The sequence below is a fragment of the Adiantum capillus-veneris genome, chromosome 23 (assembly GCF_014529385.1).
Source record: "Adiantum capillus-veneris isolate H3 chromosome 23, ASM1452938v2, whole genome shotgun sequence".
Taxonomy (NCBI): Eukaryota; Viridiplantae; Streptophyta; class Polypodiopsida; order Polypodiales; family Pteridaceae; genus Adiantum; species Adiantum capillus-veneris.
This window is the reverse complement of record NC_140953.1, coordinates 45,410,690-45,433,143: the sequence shown is the minus strand read 5'-3', so window position 1 is coordinate 45,433,143 and position 22,454 is coordinate 45,410,690. Positions and strand designations below refer to the sequence as shown.

The window sequence follows — 22,454 nt, the reverse complement described above, 5'->3', positions numbered from 1 at the left end:
GATTGCGTTATCTGTGAAGCGCACCATTGTTCCTCACATCCGTTGTCGTGCTGTGACACGTACATAGTGGGAACGCATGCTACAATATCTATCTTGTAACTTTTTAGATACATAATTATCTTTCCTATAATGTACATATGCATATTTAAGTATAATAATAAGCCTTCTATCTCATCCTATTATTTTTCTCAAGGGTAACCTATCCTTACTTTACCATCAGAAAATACTATGGGAAAAGCATCAATAGCTCCGCCTCTTTAACTTGGGGCAAAAAGCATTGATTCTTTATTTCTACTATTTCATTATCATCTCACACCCTAGCTAGATCCTATATCTAGGGTAAACTCCAATATATATATATTCTATGTATTTTTTATACTTTTCTTATATTTCTTTTTAAATAGCTACTAGGAGGGAATCAAATCCTAGTGGGACACTAGGTGGCATGATTTCAAAGATACACTTATTTCAATGCATTATTGCAAGCATGATTACAAAACTTTGTCAAGGAGCAATGTCATGCTTTCATATGGCATGAGGTGTCCTTTGGAATTAAATGAAAGTCTAGGCTAAGGGGACCACGAGAAGACTTTTGCTGCCAGAAATGGACCCTATTTTGATGAATTTTTTACACAAGGTTCCAATCCGAATTGGAAAATGATTTTAAAATCAAAATCGTAGCTAATGAGCTGAAGTTTCTGTCCATATTTTTACTTTTTTATTTGGAGCCACGGTTGAGGAGATATGATCAAAATACTGGACCCTAGTCTGCCCACATCATGCAAGGACATCTCATTTCCAACTTTTCCAATTCCTATTCACACTGGCTCCTCTCTTCTTGTGTAAACCCTTGGGGGTTCCCTTCACCTATAAAAGGGGACCTCTTCTTCCTTGAAAAGAAACTCAAGCATTCAAGCCATTGATGAGAGGAATTCTTGAGGGAGTGAGTAGTAATGCCTAATTGTACTTAGCCCCATTAACATAAGCCCAAGCCTACACTTTCTCCTAGAGGAAGACTAGCCATTCTTGTATGCTATCCTTGGAAGATCAACTCTAATCAAAGAAGGTGTTGTACTTGGCGTATCAATCAAAGTGGAGCGCTCCCCTCTTCTTCTCTCTCCATCAATAATGGTGCCGAAGGGTTTGTCAAGTAAGATGTATTCTACATTGATGTTTTCTTGATTTCTTGTTGTTTTCTTTTTCATCTCTATTCCGACATACATATATATATATATATATATATATATATATATATATATATATATATATATATATATATATATATATATATATATATATATATATATGTATATGTATCTAATCTCATCTCCTTAACCAAACCTATCTCTCTCATTCTTAGTAATTCATCCTCTCTGCAAATTCTAGGTTCTCTTTTCTATAGGTACATCTCTCCCCGCAGTATCCTTATTGCCTACGGGCAAGAATAGGGCTTGGGAGGGAAACTTCTCATCTCTTCACTTCTCTCATATCTACATTTCTCACATACTATCCTAGATGAATAACCCACATGATGATCATTTCTATCGCTTTCACTCTGTAAAATCTATTAGAATTAACGTATGGATTAGCCGAAAAATACACTTTCAACAACGTATAGTGTTTCTCTTTGGCCCAGAAAGGCTTAATGAAATACTTCTATCACCGGATCCCATCATACTACCTCTCATAGACTATAAATTTTCTTTTGATGTAAGCGTAGTTATCTTGCTATGAACCAAGAGGATTTGTACACACAATTAATCTCAATCACTAGACAAAATATATATATTATGGTAAGCACAAAACTACAATTCCAAAGAACAATTCGTAGCCTATTTGGTCAGCCAAGATTGAATGCCATTAACTCATCTATTAACCCTTTCATATTACCCATGATACGATATGATCATAGCCTTGATGTTTTCATTTTCGTATTGTTTTGACATTCTCTTTTGTGTTCTTTCTTTGTGTGTGTGAGTGCAAAAGAGAAAGAGTGAATCTTCTTTGATTGCACTTCTTTCCAAACCCTAGTCTTCATGGCATCTATGGTTTAACTCTTTCATATAGTTTTTGTTGAGTTCTCTCACAAACTCTCACAGCCATAAGCCCGGTGCTTTCCTGGCAAGACCGCAAATTTCTCGACATATTTTTGGTGAACCCGACGTGAAACTGCTAGGGTGAGATTTTGTGGGTAACCATGGGTGATCATGTTGAGCAACAGGGTATGCATTTTGACCCAGCAACAATGCAAATGTTTCAAGCATTTGCAATGTTCATGCAACAACAACATGCCATTGAAAGAAGGGAGATTTCAGCAACGAAGTCCATACAAGCAGTCGTCAATAGAATGGATCAGTTCAATGGCAAAGATGTAACCAAGTACTTACGCGAGTATGTGAAGGAGATGGAGCTGCATCGCGTGTCAGAAGGTGAGATGATTCAAAGCTTTGAGCTAGTTGTTGCTCTAGAATTTAGGGAGCATGTTAGGGTAATTAAAGATGGGCATGGGAGAAATTGGGAAGAACTCAAAGTAGCTTTAAAGGAGGAATATTTCATGGAGGACTCTGAGAGAGTGACCAAAAGGACATTCTTAGAATGGGTAGTCAAGCCAAAGCAAGGACTATCAATAACAGAGATACTTAGGGAATTTGAGCGGCGCTATGCACAACTCACCAGGATAGAAAGGGCCACACTAGATGCAGAGAAGACATATATTTTCTTACAAGCTGCAGGTAAAGAGTTTCAAGAAAATTTGGAGCTTCTTCTTGAAGATAAAGATGCTGAGCAAGGACTAAAGACCGACTGGAATGAGGTTGAAGGTGCTGTCTCACTGCTTGCCAAACGACAAAGAAGAAGGGACAAGATGGTAGTAAACACTACAAGTCCTTCCACCTCAACTTCTGACAAAATGGTAAAGCCTACTTTTATCGCTCCTAAGTTTGATGAGTCCATGCTAGATGAGCTTGTGAAGGGAATGCGTGACTTGAAGGTGAAGTTTGCAAAGCTTGAAGAAAAAGGCCAACCATTAGGGCCACTTCCTAAGCAAAGACAACATCCCAAAGAAGGGTTTGTTAATAGATGTATTTGGTGTGATAGTACAGAGCATGTAAGAAGGGATTGTGATGATTTTAGTGATGCTTTGTCAAAAGATGTTGTCTTTTTTAAGGATGGTAAAATCCACTTAAGAGAGACAGGTCTACCCTTGAGAACTAACTTTGGGAAGGGGGGAATGCAAACCTTAGTTGAAGATATGGCAACTAAGCATGCCACCTCTTCAGTTGAGGCAGCTACTTATGGAGTAAAAATTGAACATTTTTGTGATGAAGAGGTGAGTGACCATCATGGTTAAATTTGGCCAAATGTCATGCAATTAGCTAAAAAGGGAAAGCTTACAAAAGAGATTCTACATGAAGTAGGTGATTGCATACGTCTAGAAACAGGATGGAATGATCCAGTGGACTCATTGTCAGTGCATGCCTACATTACAAAATGCCAACAAAATGAGGCGATTGTAGAAGAGAAGCGCAGACGTGAGAATGCTGATGAAGGACCATCAAAAAGAGCTTCTAGAGGTGGAGGAAGAAGCGACTCAATGCCTTCTCAAACACCCTCAACACAAGGAGCATCTCCACCTGAAGTACTCATGGAGGAGTCTACAACAGGAAAGAAGAAAGAGCCAACAAAAGGTAAGAAAAAAGGCCCAACTTATAAACTACAATCTGATATTGAGGTTGCTACAGATTTAAAGAAAGTCTTGGAGGAAAGGATCTTGAATAGCAAGATTGAGTTTACTCTGGGAGAAGTTCTTGGCATTGCAAAGCGTGAATTCCATGAGGAGATCATTGACATCATCAAGAGGAAGAGGCAAACCCTTGCTGAAGTTTCTCGTCCACAAGTTGAAGGGGAAACCTCAAAGACACAAGGGATGCAACTGCAAAATAAGGAGAATGATGGAGATGTGGTAGGATGCTACCAATCTAGTGGGAGAGTGAAGCAAGTGCATTTCTCAAATGATGATGAAGAAGTTGAAGATATTCCTAGGAGTTACTATTCACGGAGTCATTGGGCAAGGGCTACTACAGAAACTTTGGTCAAGGTAGGTGATCTTGAAGAGCCATTTGTTGCCTTGATTGACCATGGTTCAGAAATAAACATAATGTCAAAGAGTCTCTACAACAAGTGCAAATGGCCGATGGACACAGATCATGGCTGGATGGTAAAAGTGGCAAACAATTCATCCGGTGAATTGTATGCAGCATGTCCAGGTGTGAAGGTAACAATAGGTGATGTAAAGATTGACCAAAACTTCTTTGTACAGGATACATTTTCATATCATCTCATCCTTGGATAGCCCTACATTGTGGGAGTTCGAATGGAAACAAAGGTAATGGATGATGGTTCAGCATATGCTAGGATACGTAGCAAAGATGGTAAACGAGCTGTCCAATTTCTCACAGTTTGTGTGAACCATGAAAGAAATCGTGACAACCTCAGAGAACATCCTCTACCAAAGGTGAGCAAAGAGTTTCATGATCATAGAGAAATGATGGGTTTTGGCCAAGTACCATTGTAAAGCGGGATTGCAGTGGTACAGAAAGAAAAAGGGTCTTGCCTGATCCAAAAATAGGTGAAGCGTTTTCAACGAGCTCCTTGGTAACAAAGAATGGATCAGTATGTTTTACAAAACTTGAAGATTTGAAGAGATGGGAGAGGCAATATGTGCATAATGTACAAATAGGCATGAAAAAGAGTGGGTTGCTAGAGTCTACTGAAAATGTTTTGGGTTTGTGTGAACGAGTTTCTTTTGTAGATACTATGGGTGAGCTTGATGCTATAATGGGGTCTAATTTGCATCTTGAAAATGAAGTTGTGGAAGTTTGCTCTATGGAAATGTATCAAGTAATAGAAGCCTTTAAAGAAAGCCAAACAGTTGGCCTAGAAGTCCATGTTGAAACTAAATACAAGAGTGTAGCAAAGAAGGTGAAACCAGTAGCTTCACCCTTACCACCCAACAACATGGAAAAGATTGAGCAGGCTTCTTTACAACCAAGTTTGAGGAATCCTAAAAAGATTGGGCATACCTTCACAAAGGAGTCTTTCCAAGACTTGCAGATTGGTCGCAAGGAGTTTCTAACACAGGAGGAGACAAAGTGCTTCAAAGAAATGCTTTCAAAGCATGGTATGGCTTTTGCATTTGAGCCACATGAGATAGGATGTGTTGATCCTTCTATTGTAGCTCCTATGGTAATTTTCACAATACCTCATGTGCCTTGGAATCTGCGGCCTATTCCGGTTCCAAAGGCTCATTTGCCAAAGTTAGTATAGCTACTGAATGAGAAAATCAAAATGGGAATCTTGGAGCCTTCTTGTGCTCCATACTCAAACAGGTGGTTCACAGTTCCGAAGAAGAATGGTTCTCTACGCTTTATCCAAGATATGCAACCAGTGAACAAGGTGACAATTAGAAATGTAGGTACAGGTCCAATTGTGGATGAGTTTGCAGAGGCATTTGCAGGGAGGGCAATCTACTCAATGGGGGATCTCTACTCAGAGTATGATCAATTTCAGCTTGCAATCGAAAGCAAAGACTTGACAACCATGAGGACACCTTTGGGTTTGGTAAGGATGTGTACCTTGCCACAGGGAGCAACCAACTCGGTTGCACATATGATGAATGGGATGAATAAGGTCTTATGTGACTTTATTCCTCAAATCACAATGCTTTTCATTGATGATTTGCCTATCAAAGGATGTGAAGAAAGTGACAAAGATGAAGCTTTGGATCTCAAGGGATGTCGCAGGTTTGTGGTAAATCACATAAATGATTGTGATAAAATTTTGTCTAGGTTGGAAGAAGTGAATCTTACATTGTCAGGGAAAAAGTCTATGTTTGGTGTCAATGAAGTGCTTATTGTGGGGCACATGTGCAGGCCATATGGTAGGAAACCTTGTCCAACAAAGGTAGATGCCATCCAAAGAATGAAAGAAACGTGCACTAGCATCACTGAGGTTAGAAGGTTTCTGGGAGCATGTGTCTTCTATGTTATTTGGATTCCACATTATGCACATGTAGCTGATCCTCTTTATCAGCTGCTTAGAAAGAATCAGAAGTTTAAATGGACAGAAGCACATGTAAAATCCATGAAAAAGCTAAAGGAGTTGCTCTAGTCAGCAACAACTTTGAGAAAGGTAGACTATGAGTGTCAAAGGCCAGTAATTGTGACAGTAGACACTAGTCCTACAGGGATTGGATGGGCGATAGGGCAAGATGACAAAGAAGGACACAGGTATGTGGTAAGATTTGGAGCAAAGGTGCTAAGTGCTCGCCAAAGAAACTATCCACGGATAAAGAGAGAGTTATGGGGTATGGTTACAGCCTTGAAAAGTGGGAAAGAGTACCTAATTGGTGCATGTGTGGTTGTAGAAACAGATCGTCTACCACTTCTTGGGATGATTACAAGCTGCTCAACTCCAGACATTGCTATGTTGCGGTGGATTGCCTACATTAAGTCCTTAAATCCTGAGTTTAAGCACATTGCAGGTAAAGAAAATACAGTGGCAGAGATGCTATCAAGGGCAAGGTATGAAGATGGGTCACAAATGATTGATGAGGGAGATGATGTAGGTACAAAGTTCTATTCTATCTCTCATGTCAAAGGTAACAATGTCTGCATGAATAATTCACTTGAATTGTTCTTGAAATATCTTTATGAAGGTGATTGGATTTCTATTGGAAACTACTTGAGTACTCTAACAAAACAGGATGATTGGTCTGAACAAGAATTCAAGAGGATACATAGGAAAGCATATGGGTACTTTTTGAGGGATGGTTACTTGTGGAAGCATCCTAAACAAAAGGGTGCTACACCACAACGGGTTATATGCAAAAAAGAGACTCAAGTAAAGCTCATGCAAGAGTTTCATGAGAGTCTATGGGCTGGACACAGGGGTGTGTGTGCAACCTTCTCCAAGTTGAAAGAAAAATACTGGTGGAAGGGTATGTATAAAGATGTATCTTAGTTTGTAGAGTCATGTGTAACTTGTCAAATGTATTCAAATGTTCGACATCGTGATGGATTGCACCCTACATATCCACTAGCCATGCACTATAAATGGGTTGTGGATCTAGTCACAATGCCTTTAGGACTCTGGCAGATGAGATACTTGGTTCTTGCACGAGAAGACCTAACTAATCAGGTTGAAGGAAGAGCATTAAGAGCTAAAACCACAGAAGCTGTGTGCAGATTCCTTCTTGATGAGGTGATTTGCCGTTATGGTTGTGTGGGAAAGATCACTGCAGATAGAGGTGAGCTGGATGCCGAAGAAGCAAGGGAGTTCTTTTCTAGATTAGGAATTAAGCTTTCTCTTACTACAGCTTACAACCCTGAAGGCAATGGAAAGAGTGAAAGAGGGCATCCTCCTATCATCAAAGCTTTGGCCAAGGCTTGTGAAGGAAGAGTTGGTGAGTGGCCAAAACAATTACCATATGCTTTATGGGCTGATCATACAACACATAGCTCAGTAACTGGCTACATGCCTACGGAGCTAATGTATGGTCAAAAGCCAGTGATGCCGATTGAAGATACAATTCCCACATGGAATGTACTACCTTGGCAAGAGGGGCTTAGCAGGGAAGATCTCCTTGCACTGCGTATAAGGCAGCTAGAGAGAAGACCTGGAGACATTGAAGCTGCAAAAGAACGACTCAAAAATGCAAGGTTGAAAAACAAGGACTACTTTGATAAGCGACATCGACTCAGGAGCAAAGCAATTGACAAAGGTGATTGGGTTTTGGTGTATGATAGTAGCCTTAATAACAAGCACACAGTCATGCGTAAGTTTTCAAAAAGATGGTTTGGATCGTACATTGTAATGCATGTGCATGAAAATGCTTCTTACAACTTGTCTGAACTAGATGGTACAGAAGTAAAGATTCCCATTGCAGGAAAAAGGATCAAAATGTTCAAGAGAAGAGGAGACAATGATCCAGAAGATGTTGATGAGGAAGAAGAGCAAACCACAGGTAAAGATCAAAGTAAAGATGAAGCTTTGGAATCATCCAGTGAAGAAGAAAGCAAGGAAGATGTACAAGAGGGCTGATCTTACAAAGAAATAATGTGGCACATACCGGAGGATGTGCAGGTTTAGAGGGGGTGGATGTCGTGCTGTGACACGTACATAGTGGGAACGCATGCTACAATATCTATCTTGTAACTTTTTAGATACATAATTATCTTTCCTATAATGTACATATGCATATTTAAGTATAATAATAAGCCTTCTATCTCATCCTATTATTTTTCTCAAGGGTAACCTATCCTTACTTTACCATCAGAAAATACTATGGGAAAAGCATCAATAGCTCCGCCTCTTTAACTTGGGGCAAAAAGCATTGATTCTTTATTTCTACTATTTCATTATCATCTCACACCCTAGCTAGATCCTATATCTAGGGTAAACTCCAATATATATATATTCTATGTATTTTTTATACTTTTCTTATATTTCTTTTTAAATAGCTACTAGGAGGGAATCAAATCCTAGTGGGACACTAGGTGGCATGATTTCAAAGATACACTTATTTCAATGCATTATTGCAAGCATGATTACAAAACTTTGTCAAGGAGCAATGTCATGCTTTCATATGGCATGAGGTGTCCTTTGGAATTAAATGAAAGTCTAGGCTAAGGGGACCACGAGAAGACTTTTGCTGCCAGAAATGGACCCTATTTTGATGAATTTTTTACACAAGGTTCCAATCCGAATTGGAAAATGATTTTAAAATCAAAATCGTAGCTAATGAGCTGAAGTTTCTGTCCATATTTTTACTTTTTTATTTGGAGCCACGGTTGAGGAGATATGATCAAAATACTGGACCCTAGTCTGCCCACATCATGCAAGGACATCTCATTTCCAACTTTTCCAATTCCTATTCACACTGGCTCCTCTCTTCTTGTGTAAACCCTTGGGGGTTCCCTTCACCTATAAAAGGGGACCTCTTCTTCCTTGAAAAGAAACTCAAGCATTCAAGCCATTGATGAGAGGAATTCTTAGGGAGTGAGTAGTAATGCCTAATTGTACTTAGCCCCATTAACATAAGCCCAAGCCTTCACTTTCTCCTAGAGGAAGACTAGCCATTCTTGTACGCTATCCTTGGAAGATCAACTCTAATCAAAGAAGGTGTTGTACTTGGCGTATCAATCAAAGTGAGTCTTACAATAGACTGAGCGAAATTTACCGAGCGAATGGTAAAGCCGAGCAAGACCCATCAGAAAGAATACAATTGAACACTATCCTTAGGCGAGAGACCTATGGTTGCCATACATTGAGTGCCAGATTTAATTAAATAACTTTTGTTCAAACTCTACCATATGAGTTGACAATAGGTCACTCTACTAGCACAAATGTAGCCACACCACTTACTACCACTACTTCTTCTTGATTTTTCATGGAGCTGCGACAATGAAACATCACATACATTCCCTATGATGCTCCTCCAAGGCTCCTAGGGTCATAATACTAGACCACTGCTATAACTAGAGGTTTCTGAAAAAATAAACTTTAACATATTATCACTAGCTTAAAAGTCAAAAGACAAACTAGTTTTCAAGAAGAAAACTGGTTTAAAAAATGGATGAAATTAAATTTACATTCTTTTTCGCAAAAACTAAAAAGTAGTTGCACTAGATGGTTGTGTGCCAACCCAATGAGGCTTCTCTCTCTCTCTCTCTCTCTCTCTCTCTCTCTCTCACACACACACACACACACACACACACACACACACACACACACACACAAAAACAAAGTCACTCTATTGTGGAGACATCCTGGTATACACGAGAGATAGACATGAGAAGGTACCCAAAAAAATATGTGGGACTTCCTGTGAGAAAGAAATGCTAAAAAACATTACTAAACTGCACTCTGGATCAATAGTCCAAACCACATTATACCATCGGATACATACAAATTATTAACTTGAAGCACACTCATCATCTATGAAGAGATGCCGTCTTCGAGGCCTATCTTTTGAACGACCATCGTAACGTGGGTCCAATGTCATGTGTCTCGCCTCCGCCTCGATATATTCAGGTAATGCACTTCAATGAAACAAAATACACACAAAATTTCAATTCAACAAAACAACCATGAACCATAAATTCATATGCAAAAAAATCTACAAGTGGTAATAGCAATGTCTATCCATGAATCATACAATGTTTTGGAAGACAACAAAAAGATAATCAACCATAAATGTCTACTAATATAACCCAAACAAAAGAAAAACACTATGAATGTCTTGTGGTAAGTCGAGAATGGGAATCTCACAAATCATCAAAAGGGTTCCCACCCACGGGACGGTCTCCGTCGTCCACCACATCTATGGATGTGGTCGCATCCTCTCTCCCTCGCTTCCTTGGTCGAAGCAAGGGCTGCAAGCAAGTAGAAACAAGTGCCTCATCAAAATCTAGAGATGCACATGCACGGCCAGAGACCAAACAACCTGTCAAAATAGGAGCCGTCCCACATCCAAACTCAAGGCACAACCCCCCAGGACGACACAACAACTCAATAAAGCATGCCACAAAAGTATGGCTCTTCTGTGCAGACCCTCTCCATGGCAATCCGGAATCCATAAGGACTCGACCTGAATCTGGCAAATAGTGGCGCATAGTGCTATCCATCGCACTCATCCCTAGTGCATGAAACAAAGAAGCACTCTTTGCAATGTAAAGTGGTGGGGGTGGTCCATGCCTGTGGACCAAGAACATGATAGAAGTGTCGCACTACAAGGAAGCAAAAAAACCAATTTCAAAAGCTGCACATTGGCGCTTACTTACCATGAAATTATAAATAGAGTGATCACCTCATGTCGCTCGCCGGATGACTCTACATATCCATAAGGTGCATGATGCAAAACCACCACACGTCGATGAATAATCAACTCCGATGCCCTGCAAAATCGCTCAACCCAAAAGACTGTGTCTCCTACAAGGACAAAATCCATCAATGATTAAAACTGAACATATTAATGACAATATCAATATCTAGGACTAATTTTGTTACCTGCAAGAGGCGCCATCACAAGTAGCCACCCCGAGTCCGCCAAGGTACTATGGCTCAAATGAATAATTGATCGTACATGATCCTCTGTACATGTATCCCATGTAGGTTGAGGTGATGGTGAGTGTAGAAAGCCTCCAAAAGGTAAGTCAACAAAGATAAAGTCAGCTGCCCATGACACTGATCTACCACTCCTCCGATATGTAATATCTGTGGATCGAGCTCTAGTCATATGCTCGTGTACAAGAATCCATGATCTAGACTGCACGCCGCTACGAAAATCCCCAGCAATCGCAATATAGTCACCATGCAAAGCAACACACCTACTATCACTGCAACCATTCTGCACAACAGGCTGAATAGGCAATGGTGCATACACAAAATGTAGGGCACGTCGCAATCTCTGTGTGCCCCCACTCTCTACATGAGCAAACACATTATCTATATAAATATGAGTAATACAATAGAGCTGCAACAACAAGACTCCAATAAAAAACAAGATTATACCTAAGATAGACGGCAGATCATCAATCACATGGTCTGTAGTAGCAGATGCATTCTGATTCTTATCCAAAAAGCTTTTTGCTTAAATTTAGAAAAAAGTGTCAAAATTATTAATAATTCTTAAATTAGCAAAGTGTAGGACACATAGAAAGTGAGAATGAATCTAACTCACAAGTTCAAGTAGGTGGACGAGATGGTAGAGATTGAGAAGATGGATCAGCAACATCTGTGGCTTTGGGTGGTGGAAGATCCGTAGATGCGGCTCCTCTAAACTGCACATTATGCAATTCTCTCTCTCTAGCAAGGACATGGCCTCTATCCATGTCAATCCACCAAGGGCAATGATCAAGCTCCCACTGTGAGAGCTGATGCATGGTTGGTGGATACATGCATCCCTCACCGCTCTCAATGTGTGTCCAAGAGCGTGCAAGAACAGGTATCGCAGCAATGTGATGCATGGTCAAGAGGTGAGCAAAGTATCTACAAAAGACAACAAAGAATTATTCTAAACTCAAAAAAGGAATGCATACCCTATATTAGTTGAAGCACATATTATGATACAAAAATAGTCAAATCATTATCTACCTGTAAACCAGTCGCTAAGAAGCCATGCGGCAATAGTCAATCCTCTTTAAGGCTTGCAACTCTACATCCTTCGTTTTGTTTTCCAAAGCCACCTCAAGAGGGAATAAGAATTTTCTTCCCTCCACCACAATCTCCGTGTAAAACATATCCATGGTGCACGAGGGAGGAATATCAATCCCTCCAGGCACATCCACATAGTCCACAAGAAGCTTCTTAGATTTTTCTAAGATCCTTTGCAAAGCTCCCTCTCGTTTTAGCCACCTTTCACACCAAGCATGCAAGAGAAGAATCAAACTTCTTATTAACATTCACAAGTTCAATCATAAACCATTTGCATAAAGATGCTCACCCTCGAAACTTGTGGTCTCCTTTCACCATGCAATAAGCAGCACGAGTGATCTTGCTTGCCTCTAGTAAGGACACCCAGAGGTTTTTATTTTCTATGGAAGCATCATGTAGAGCAATCAAGTTAAGTTTCTCTAGAGTGGCCCAACTATCTTCCCCCCATTGAAGGCTCATCACACGATCAAACCAATCCTTTCCTAACCTTGGATCAACAATATTGAGAATCTACCAAACAAGGACATTATTCAATTAAAATAAAATTGCATCCTACCATGTATTAAAAAAAACACCAAGAGATTGTTATATACCTTCCCTACACGATCTGAATATTTATAATAAAGATCATTCATGATCTTAGTCTCTTCTTTTTTCAAGTCCTCTTTAGAAAGCAATGATTTCTTGCTCTCTAGCTTAGTGTATAGTTCTTTTGACATTTGATCCTTCAAAATAAACTACTACTTTTTAAAACAAACAGCTTCAGATAAAGCATACAAAAAAGAGATCCAATGTCAAACACACTTACATCAAAAAGAAGCCTAGCTAGATATCTTCGTGTAAGAGGATGCCATGGCTCTTCTCCCTTTGTGGTTCTCTTGCGCAAAGTGTCGATCAATTTCTGGTCATTCTCCGGTAATGCACGAAGGTAATCTTCATGATCCGAAGAGCAAATGTTTGCACAATTCACCAACTCATCTCTTAGATGAGAAGATACTAAAGCATGAGTGTTCATACTGATGAAAATATTAGTAAGTTAGTCAACCTTCAATCATTTAAATCTTACCTAATAACAAGAGTATAGTGTCACTCACAAATTCATGCGTTGCAAGCTCGTCAATAATGCTATTTCGGAAACCTTTGTGGGGTCAATGATAGTACACAAGACCCTACAATGCTTCTCTCTGCTATTGGAAAACATTTCTCTAACAGCTGCTTGCCAAGCTACTGTCCTGTGATTGCCTTCCCACACGTAGAACATTCTACCAAGCAGTGACTCTAGTTGTGGCTACAAAGCTAACTCCTCTTCATACTCTTTATTTATGTCTTTCCAAAGTGGGTCCCATGTCTCAACAATATCATCTATTTCAAAAAATAAATAAGACTCCAAAAGAACCTTAAACATTCTAAAGAAAAAGCAACATGTCAATCCATAAAATTACTTTGAAACAACAATGATTACCTGTCAACAATGTCTGTTCCTTGTGGCATGTTTGCAGTGAAACTATAAAAGCACCTTTTTCCTTTATGTAACCTTCTCTGGAAAATGCAGCCTTCAAGCCAGAAACATCTGATCTGAGGCCACGTACACGAGCATATGGAATGAGTCTACACAAAGGAACTAGAGGACACTCAAAACAACTAAAAACCCTGGTGGTTTTGAGAATGTCCTCTCCTCTATCCATATGCAAATGACTATCATCCACATCATCAACAGACGGCCCAACTTCAGGGGCAATATGAAATGGAACCAATTCCAAAGCTACCTCTTGTCTAGCTATTTGAGCATCAACTTCATTCATTGATCCTAATCCAATGTCGGCACTCTCGCTCTCATCACCAATAAAATCATTGTCATCGAAGTCTTCTGTGACTGCCACAGAGCTGACCTGATCACTGCATATAGGAACAAGAGGCATAGCCTCTTTGCCCTTTCGACGAGAACATCTCCCAGTTGCAGGACTACAGATAAATTTACAAACTCAAATTAATCTAGATCTAGAATTTATCTACTTTTTTCTAGAATCAAACCCAAAATATTTCATCCTATTACCTAGATCAAAGACTAAACATACAAATTGCCTACCCTAATGAATATGTTCCTTTCTTTTGTCAGTACCAATCCATACTAACCACTTAAATTGTAGACAAGCGACTTCACACAAAATATACTGAACCAAACAATTCTAAGCAACATATAATATACCTTACACTTAAAAGGACATTGTCGTAAATTATTATCATATCAAAAAATTTTAGCAAAAAAAGGTCCCGGTCCTGCTGTTGGAGTTGGACAGCTGTCGGAACTGTTCCGCGCCGGTTCCGACAGCTGTCTAACTCCAATAGTTGGACTGGGGCCTTTTTCTTTTTTGGCATCTCAACACTGAGCAAGACGTCTCATAGTCAATGCAATCACATAATAACAACATTTTCATAGAAAATTTATCAAAAAAATCCTCAACGTCTTGTTGAAGCCAATGGCCATTCGGTTTCACGGAGTCCGGAATGCTGCTAGAACCAGTCCGCGCCGGCGCGGACTGGTTCTAGCAGCATTCCGGACTCCGTGAAACCGAATGGCCATTGGCTTCAACAAGACGTTGAGGATTTGTTATAAAGGGTGCACCTAGTTGGGGGTCGTTTACGAGGTGGCATCTCCTTGTCGTAGCAGGCCGTGGAATGGAAGAAATAACTCCGAGAAAGTGTATTGACGATAGAATTAGTATCGAGTCGATGATGTTCTCTCACTGCATATAATTCAACTTTGCACTCTCCCTTTGTTGTTCTCATTGCATTAGGTTTTAAAAATTGGCATCATTCTTTATACCATCAAAAGTCTATGCTAGTTGATGAATAAAAGGAGTACAAAATCACCATCCTGTACCGTGCAGGTGCCCAGACAAAAGCACTGGCTTCACTAATGCGCTTCATTCGCAGAAATCCTTATGTCACAGCGCTGTTAATATTAAAATCTGCAGCGATGTTAATTTCGCAAACGGACTCAATTTGCATTAAAAAAAAAGCCTGTCTACTGCTCCTCGGCCCGCGAGAACGCAAATGCAACAAGGGCTGGTTCAGTGCTGCAACCAGTCCGCGCCGGCGCGGACTGGTTGCAGCACTGAACCAGCCCTTAGTGCATAGGCGTTCTCACGGGCCCAGGAGCAGTAGACAGGCGGCATATTACCCACTAGACAGGCGTTAGACTTGCTTTCTTATAGGCAGTATGCAGACTCGAGGGAGGTGGCGACCATGCGCAGGATCAACTGCAGCGCATCATACTTTGCCAAGCATTGAACTTCAATATGCTGCGCAATACTAAACAACGTTAATTTTGCAATTCCAAGCATCAAAACTCCAAACTGCAGCGCAAATCAACCATCTTGCAGAATAGATTTGGCCAAAAATTTCGCCCTCCTGCTGCTCCTCAGCCCGCACGTATTCCAATGGGCAAAGGGCTGGTTCGGTGCTCCAACCAGTCCGCGCCGGCGCGGATTGGTTGGAGCACCGAACCAGCCCTTTGCCCATTGGAATACGTGCGGGCTGAGGAGCAGCAGGAGGGAGAAATAACATTCAAGGAATTGATATAAACTGCAAGAGTAGCAAGCGATTGAAGAGGTTCACTTACCCGCAACAAGCACTATGGTTGGAGGCGGCGAGCATGCGCAGGTATGGCCCGAGCTCTGTGCGCCAACAGTAGCCAAATTAATTAGGTTCAATAGGATAGATGTTAGATTCAAACTTGGCCGGACGCCCACAAAGGCAAGAAGAGCTGTGAGTGAGCAAGGAAATTGGAGCAATAAAATCTAGCTTGTGTTCATTTAGAATCACTATTTAATGCGTGAAAAAAGGAAAATATTTAAAAGTTAGCGATATTTTTTTCAAATTTTAATATGTTAAGGCAATATTTTTCACAGATTTAAACAAGAAAATACTATAGTCCACTTAGAATCACTACTAAATGCTCTAAAAAAAAATAAAAAATTGATAAGTTTAAGTATGATTTTTTTGAATTGTATTATTTTTAGTCTGCAATTATTTCCACGTTACAGGTATATTGTATTTTTCAACACTTCATCTCGACACGGCTGTCAGTAACGACTTTAAGACTCTGACACCTATGACGTTTTCAAGGATGATCTTCAAATACAAATCATTGTTAAAATATTTTTTATGCTCATGAAAAAGCAAGCACCGACTACGATATTGATAACATTTGAAAATATAAAAAATGTTATACTAAATAACACATATTATTGTGGCGAGTATCACCTTTTCTCTTTCTTTTCCCACTACATCTGTTCTTTTTTCTCGCTATTTCCTGTCTAATCTGGAGCAATGAGCAGACACTTTATTGTTTACGGAACCCAGAGAGGTCAAAAGCTTGTTCTTCTATCTGACAATCGGTTCCAAGAGATCAAGGTAGCCACAATTAAGCAGCATTTTGATATTCAAAATGTTGATTTCGCTCTATGTCCCCTTACATTGTCTGGAGATACCGGCCATCTTGAAACCAGAGAGAACAATGATGGGGAACTATTTTACACCCTTGACCACGAAGTTTCACAGTTTTACAAGATTCTTGTCACCTCTTATCTATTGCCTAATGTTGATGGCTCAAAGGTTTCACCGATAGTGATCAAAGAGAAATTAGACGACCTGTGGCTTCCATGTGCGAGTGTAATTGACTTCATTAGAACTCTACCACTGCAAACTAACCTGGTTGTGGCTTTGAGTCAAGTTCAAAAAGTTGTGCAAGTGTTTGAGCTCCCATCTCAGTATGATGGGTATATTGCTTTTGAGTTACCTCCACAAACTGAAAACTCAAGTATGAGTGGTATGGAGCAACGTTTTGATGGTCATTCTTGGGTAGAATATGTGACTTGTAGCAGTGATTTGTTCAAAGGTGTCGTGCGATTTAGCAGATGCTGTGGCCATCTGCGATGTGTCAATCTTGATTGTAGTTATCATTTGAGAACAAAGCTTTCAAATGAGAGTCAATGGAAGGGACGATTATCGCGAGCACCACAAAGGGGATTAATTGGAGCAGAATTTGGAAAGCTTGTGTGTGTCCATTGTCATCAGATGCCAGAATGTGTAAATGCTTGTGCTGCAGTCATTTATTATTGCATCCCTATTGAAAAGGAGTCTGTTAGTAGATGTGTGCTTCATCTTGGTTATCACAAGCATCCAGTGGCTGAGGGAAAAAGAAGAGTTGCTGACAAGGTTATTTCCCAAGCTTTGCTTGCACGCGTAGCTTTAGATCCTTTGACAACAGCCAAACAATTGGAGAGAGTAACAACAGAAGAGCTAATAATGGATAGGCTCATGGGGCTAAGTTCCTCTAGAAATACTGCCTTGGACGAAGATGAATTTGTCACGTTCCTTGACACAGTGACTCCACTCTCTAATAAGCGTCGTGTGCAGCAGATTTTGGAAACAGCCAAGAAAGCCAAGGGCATCACTTCAATGGGATTTGAGTCCATATTGAAATTAAAAAGCAATAGCCGATACCCATACCTGCACAATGTTCTTTTTCCAGGCCAGTTGGGAGTAGAGAAACAACCTCATGTTTTCAAAATGTCTACAATGGGTCCAGGTAGTGGGGTGGACTTGGTGAATCGTATGCGTCCTGGAGGTAACTTGCAAGATATGTGGGTACACTTTGACCATGTGCATAGAGTTGATGGATGGCCTACTATGTCAGCACATGTATATGATCCTTACGTTCGAGAACTTTTAACTTTTGCAATATGTGAATTTACAGTTGAAAATAAGCATGCACAGATTGAGTTTTGGAGAATGCTTAACAAGGTGGTGATGGATCTGGGATTCCAAAAACCCGAGTTTAGAGGTTTCATGGCAGATGAGGCTAATGCAAATTGGATTGCTATTCGCACGGTTTACTTTGGCGGTGCAAATAAGAAAATGCCTGAGAAAGAAAGATCATGCGTTTTCCATTGGGAGCAAAGTATGGTTAGGCATACTTCAAAATGTATCCGACCTTGTTACCAAGAAGAGCACAAACTTAAATGCCGAAAGTGAATGCATGCCTCCACAGAGAATGCTGCAAATGTTTGTAAAGAGGAGATTAGACAATTTTGGCATGTTGGGCATGCCATTGAGTCAGAGATTCCATCATTGAAAACATGGTTGTCTTGGTGGGATGTAAGAGTGCCTCATTGGGGTGATAGATTTGTTTGTCAAGATGCAGCAGGTGCTTTTGTGCCAAGAACCAATCTAGCTGAGGCAAAGCATGCTAGCATGCGTGCAACTATTGGATACAAGTCTAGTATCGGTTTGTATGAAGCCACATGTGCAGATATGGCTCTAGCTGTTGATAGCCGTTTTTTAGCTTTCCATAGTGGCCATAGTAAGCTACCTCACCCTATCAAATCACTCAAACACTATGGCTATCCCTACCATTTCACTATATATAGGCGTGTGTGAGTTAGGGAACTTTCCCCATATTTTCTTTAAAACCCTCAGCTAGCTAGTCACTGGGTTAGTTGAGCCAAAAAAATAAAAAAAATAAAAATTATAAGTATATTATGGCCCATTTGTGTGTAAATATTTCATTGTATATAGGGCCTAAATAAAAGGATTTTTCATAATTTTTGTGGTATTTATTTAAATATTTCTACTTATGGTGTGTTATTTATGCTATGTACATTGACTCACCATTACCATATTTTTTCTTATCATTTTGCATACTCTTTATTCCATATAAAAATAATTTCATGCAAGCTTCTCTTATTTTTGGTGTAACTCCATCCCAACAAAAATCCAAAAAAACTAGTTCTATTTATGTGTATATTTTTTTCACTATTGTGATTTTTTCCTTCCTACATATATTCTCTATTACTCTCATAAATTAGACCACCAAAGATATTCATCTTTTTATGGTAGACTTATAATGAGAGAGATTTATTTTGACCCCTTTATATTTTTCTACCTATATTATTTATATTTGACATGTACATATTTTTTAGACCCCTCAATATTTGATTTTCTTAGTTGTACTATTCACTTATATCATGATCTCAACAATATCTTCAATTATAGACCTACCAAATAAGGTCAAGGGTAGGTGGCATGCATACATGCACTATGGAGGGCTCACTCTTGGAGGTATTCAAAAGAATCATCCAAAGAAGGACCCCACAAGGACCTTGTGCAGTGGAAAAAAACGATCGGTTTTGCTGAATTTTTAAAGTTCACTTGCTCTCCGAATTTGAAAAGGTGATACAAACAAAAGTTGTAGCTCGTGGGCTGAACTTTTGCCTCAAATTTTTTCATATTTTTTTGAGCTACGAGCTGTGAGCTATGATTTTATTAGTGGACCCCAGTTTTCCCATGCTATGCAGCCACACTCCCTCTTCCACTTTATCATTTTCCTCTTTCACACACACTTCTCCACTCATCATCCCCACCTCTCTCACCACTCCTCTCTGCACCCTACTCACCTTCTCCTCAACCTTGAAGAATAAGAGAAACCATGGTGAACTCATACCTCCCACCCACAATTCCATTCCAAAATTGACCACCTAGTCTCATTTTTCCTCCTCCAAATTACCCATATCTTTCAAAAAACCCACAAAATTCAGCCTCTTCTCTTAAAAGACAGCATCATGGTGGTTGATTACTCAGCTTCAATTACCTTGTCTCTCAAGGAAGGTCAAGAGTGGAGAAAAAATGTATCGTCAAAGCTAGTGGACCGTCAACAAGCGTCAAAATTGGCCCTACTCAAGACACTTGGAGCATCAACCTTGTAAGAAATCCACCTTTTCTTACCTCTTAAGAGTTTTTCTTCCTTATTTGTATCCTACATGGATACTCCCATTGTAAATATCCAATTCCATTTGTAAATTAATACTAACTCTACTAACACTAACCCACTATGAAAAGTCCTATCACCTCCATTTCTCTCCTCTCTCTTTCCCCACCAACTTCTTGATAATTCCAAGCAAAAGAAATTAGATAAATTGCTGAAAATCTAACCCAACCATGGTTAGAGGAGTAACCCTAGCCTTCAAAATTGCTATAAAAGGAGGGTGTAGCTAGCACAAAGGGGGAGCCATAAGCAAGAGCACTATGCTATAGCTTGAGAAGCCAAGCTCAACCTCTCTAGAAGGAGCTCTTGAGTGAAAGCTCATTGTCTTATGCATGTGCATGTGTTGTAATAGGGGATTAGCAAGGGAACTCTATGCCATTGTAAGAGAGAGAGTGATCATTCAATTGAGAGTAGGAAATCTATCATTTCTCCTACTAGTGTAAGCCCAACATTTGCTGAATCAAGGAGGGTGGATTTGGACTAAGCTTGGATACTTTGTCTCCCTTCCAACGTGTAGTAATGGGCAACAATGATGCGTAAGTATCTTGGTGTTTTTTTGTTAAGTTCTTGATAGCTTGTCTCTGGTGTTGTCATCAATCTAGCCATAAATCCCACATATTGTAAGAGGGCGACAGGGTGGAGAGGACTCCCCTGGCCTTAAGACAGTGATTGGGGTGGCTTTTCTTGTGATGTGTTGTGGTGAAATTTACGCAAGCTATGTTGAACAAATACTAATCTCACTTTGATTTGTCATGACAGATTTGTAAGAAGGCATTAGTGCAACAAGCACCCCCTTCCCCCCTCTCTCCCTTTCTTACATATATATATTTATGTTTGCTTGATCATTAACGATACACTTCAAAGCAGCCCGAGCACCATCTCTCTCTCATCTCTCTCTCTCTCATGTTTTAGTGTGTGAGAGTGTTCCATTGGTGTTAGGGTTAGTGTAAATTCCTTGCTTGTTTGTGGGTTGCTCTAACGATTCTCCTCTTTTGCGTCCTAGTTCGCTCTTAAACTAGGTGGTGCCCCTTGTGTAGTTGGGATTTGGCTGTGGGTTTGTTGTTTTGGTTTGTGTTGTGTTGTGCCCCAGCCCCATTGAGCAGCACGGGAGCCTTGAAGGGTGTCTAGAGGTTGCTCTTCTTGTTGCCCGCCTCGGACCGCCTCACTGTGTTGCAGAGTGTTAGATACAATGCATACCTTAAAGGGAGTAACACATGCACTGGACCAGTAGTGGCATATTTGGCTGCAAGGTTTATGAGTCAACATGCTGCTAGTGGGTCGGGTAAGAAGCTCATAGTCCTGGCTAATTCTTCTTTGAGGGAGATGTGCATGCCATGTCCTGAGATGAACAGAGAATCAATGAGGGAAAAGAGTGTTCGAAGATCTAGACCAATATTTGTGGAGCCTGATGAAATTCTAGAAGATGATAGCCACAGACCTAAGTATCTGACAGTCACAACGACAAATGGGCTACCTAGGAGTGCACAACAGAAAGATTCCACAGCTCCCCTCGTGTGGTTGGAGCAAAAAGTGTCTCGGACTCTGTGGGCAATTAGGCGTACTGAGCCAGGGAGAAAAATGACATGCTTTGGCATTCTTGCAAATCATACAACAAGATGTGGTAGGTTTATTAATGAAATTGCACCTTTTGTTAAACACGGAGTGCCTGCACCAAGCTTCTGGGGAAGGCGGAGATATCCTGCAAAAGGATCCAATCTAGGAGGCATTGTTGAGGGATTTGTATGGTTCTGCAACAGTAGTAACACTCATACGTGGAATGTGGATGACATGATTGTCGGTCCTCCAGGACCTGCACCTGGGACTTGGGTTGTGGATGAGGGCACTATTATGCAGCCATCTGAAGTTGAAATGTTGTTGAACAATGGGTTTGTTCTTAAAGAAGCAACTGCAAATGCTGAGTGTAGTCGCAATGTTAAAACAAGTGGGAGCACACCGAGTTCATTTCGTCCAAAATTTAGAGATGGAAAACTTGTTAGATGGAGATCAAAACTTACAAGAGATTTTCACAATAGGATTGCGCAGGGAAGAACTATGGCTGCCAAATTAGTAAGGGAGGTAATTGTGGTCCCGAATGTATCACATGTGTTTCATGTTAGTACAGCTGGATTGGTGGAGAAAGGTGTTACGTATGCTATCACACTTGCAGACTTCCCTCGATGCTCATGTGAGGATTTTCAAAGGCGTGATAGCAAACGTGTTGCATATGTGCCTTGCAAGCACATCTACTTTGTGTTTTTAGAATCTTGGGTTTGGACTCCTTTGCTCATGAGTTTGTGCATCAATCTGCACTTACAAAAGTAGAGCTATTTCAAGCTTTAGGAGGTTCTCGGATAGCATCATAGGTGCTAGAGTTCATGTGTTGACTTTTTTTGGGAAATGTTTGTGCCAAATT

The 22,454-nt window shown here is 40.2% G+C and overlaps 1 protein-coding gene across 1 annotated transcript; it reads right to left on the bottom strand.

Moving 5' to 3' along the window:
- Positions 1-13,619: 13,619 nt before the first annotated feature.
- On the bottom strand, positions 13,620-14,132 carry LOC147427728 (uncharacterized). The gene has a single exon (XM_086496767.1). The coding sequence runs from the start codon at positions 14,130-14,132 to the stop codon at positions 13,620-13,622; it is 513 nt and encodes a 170-aa protein (XP_086352893.1).
- Positions 14,133-22,454: the final 8,322 nt, after the last annotated feature.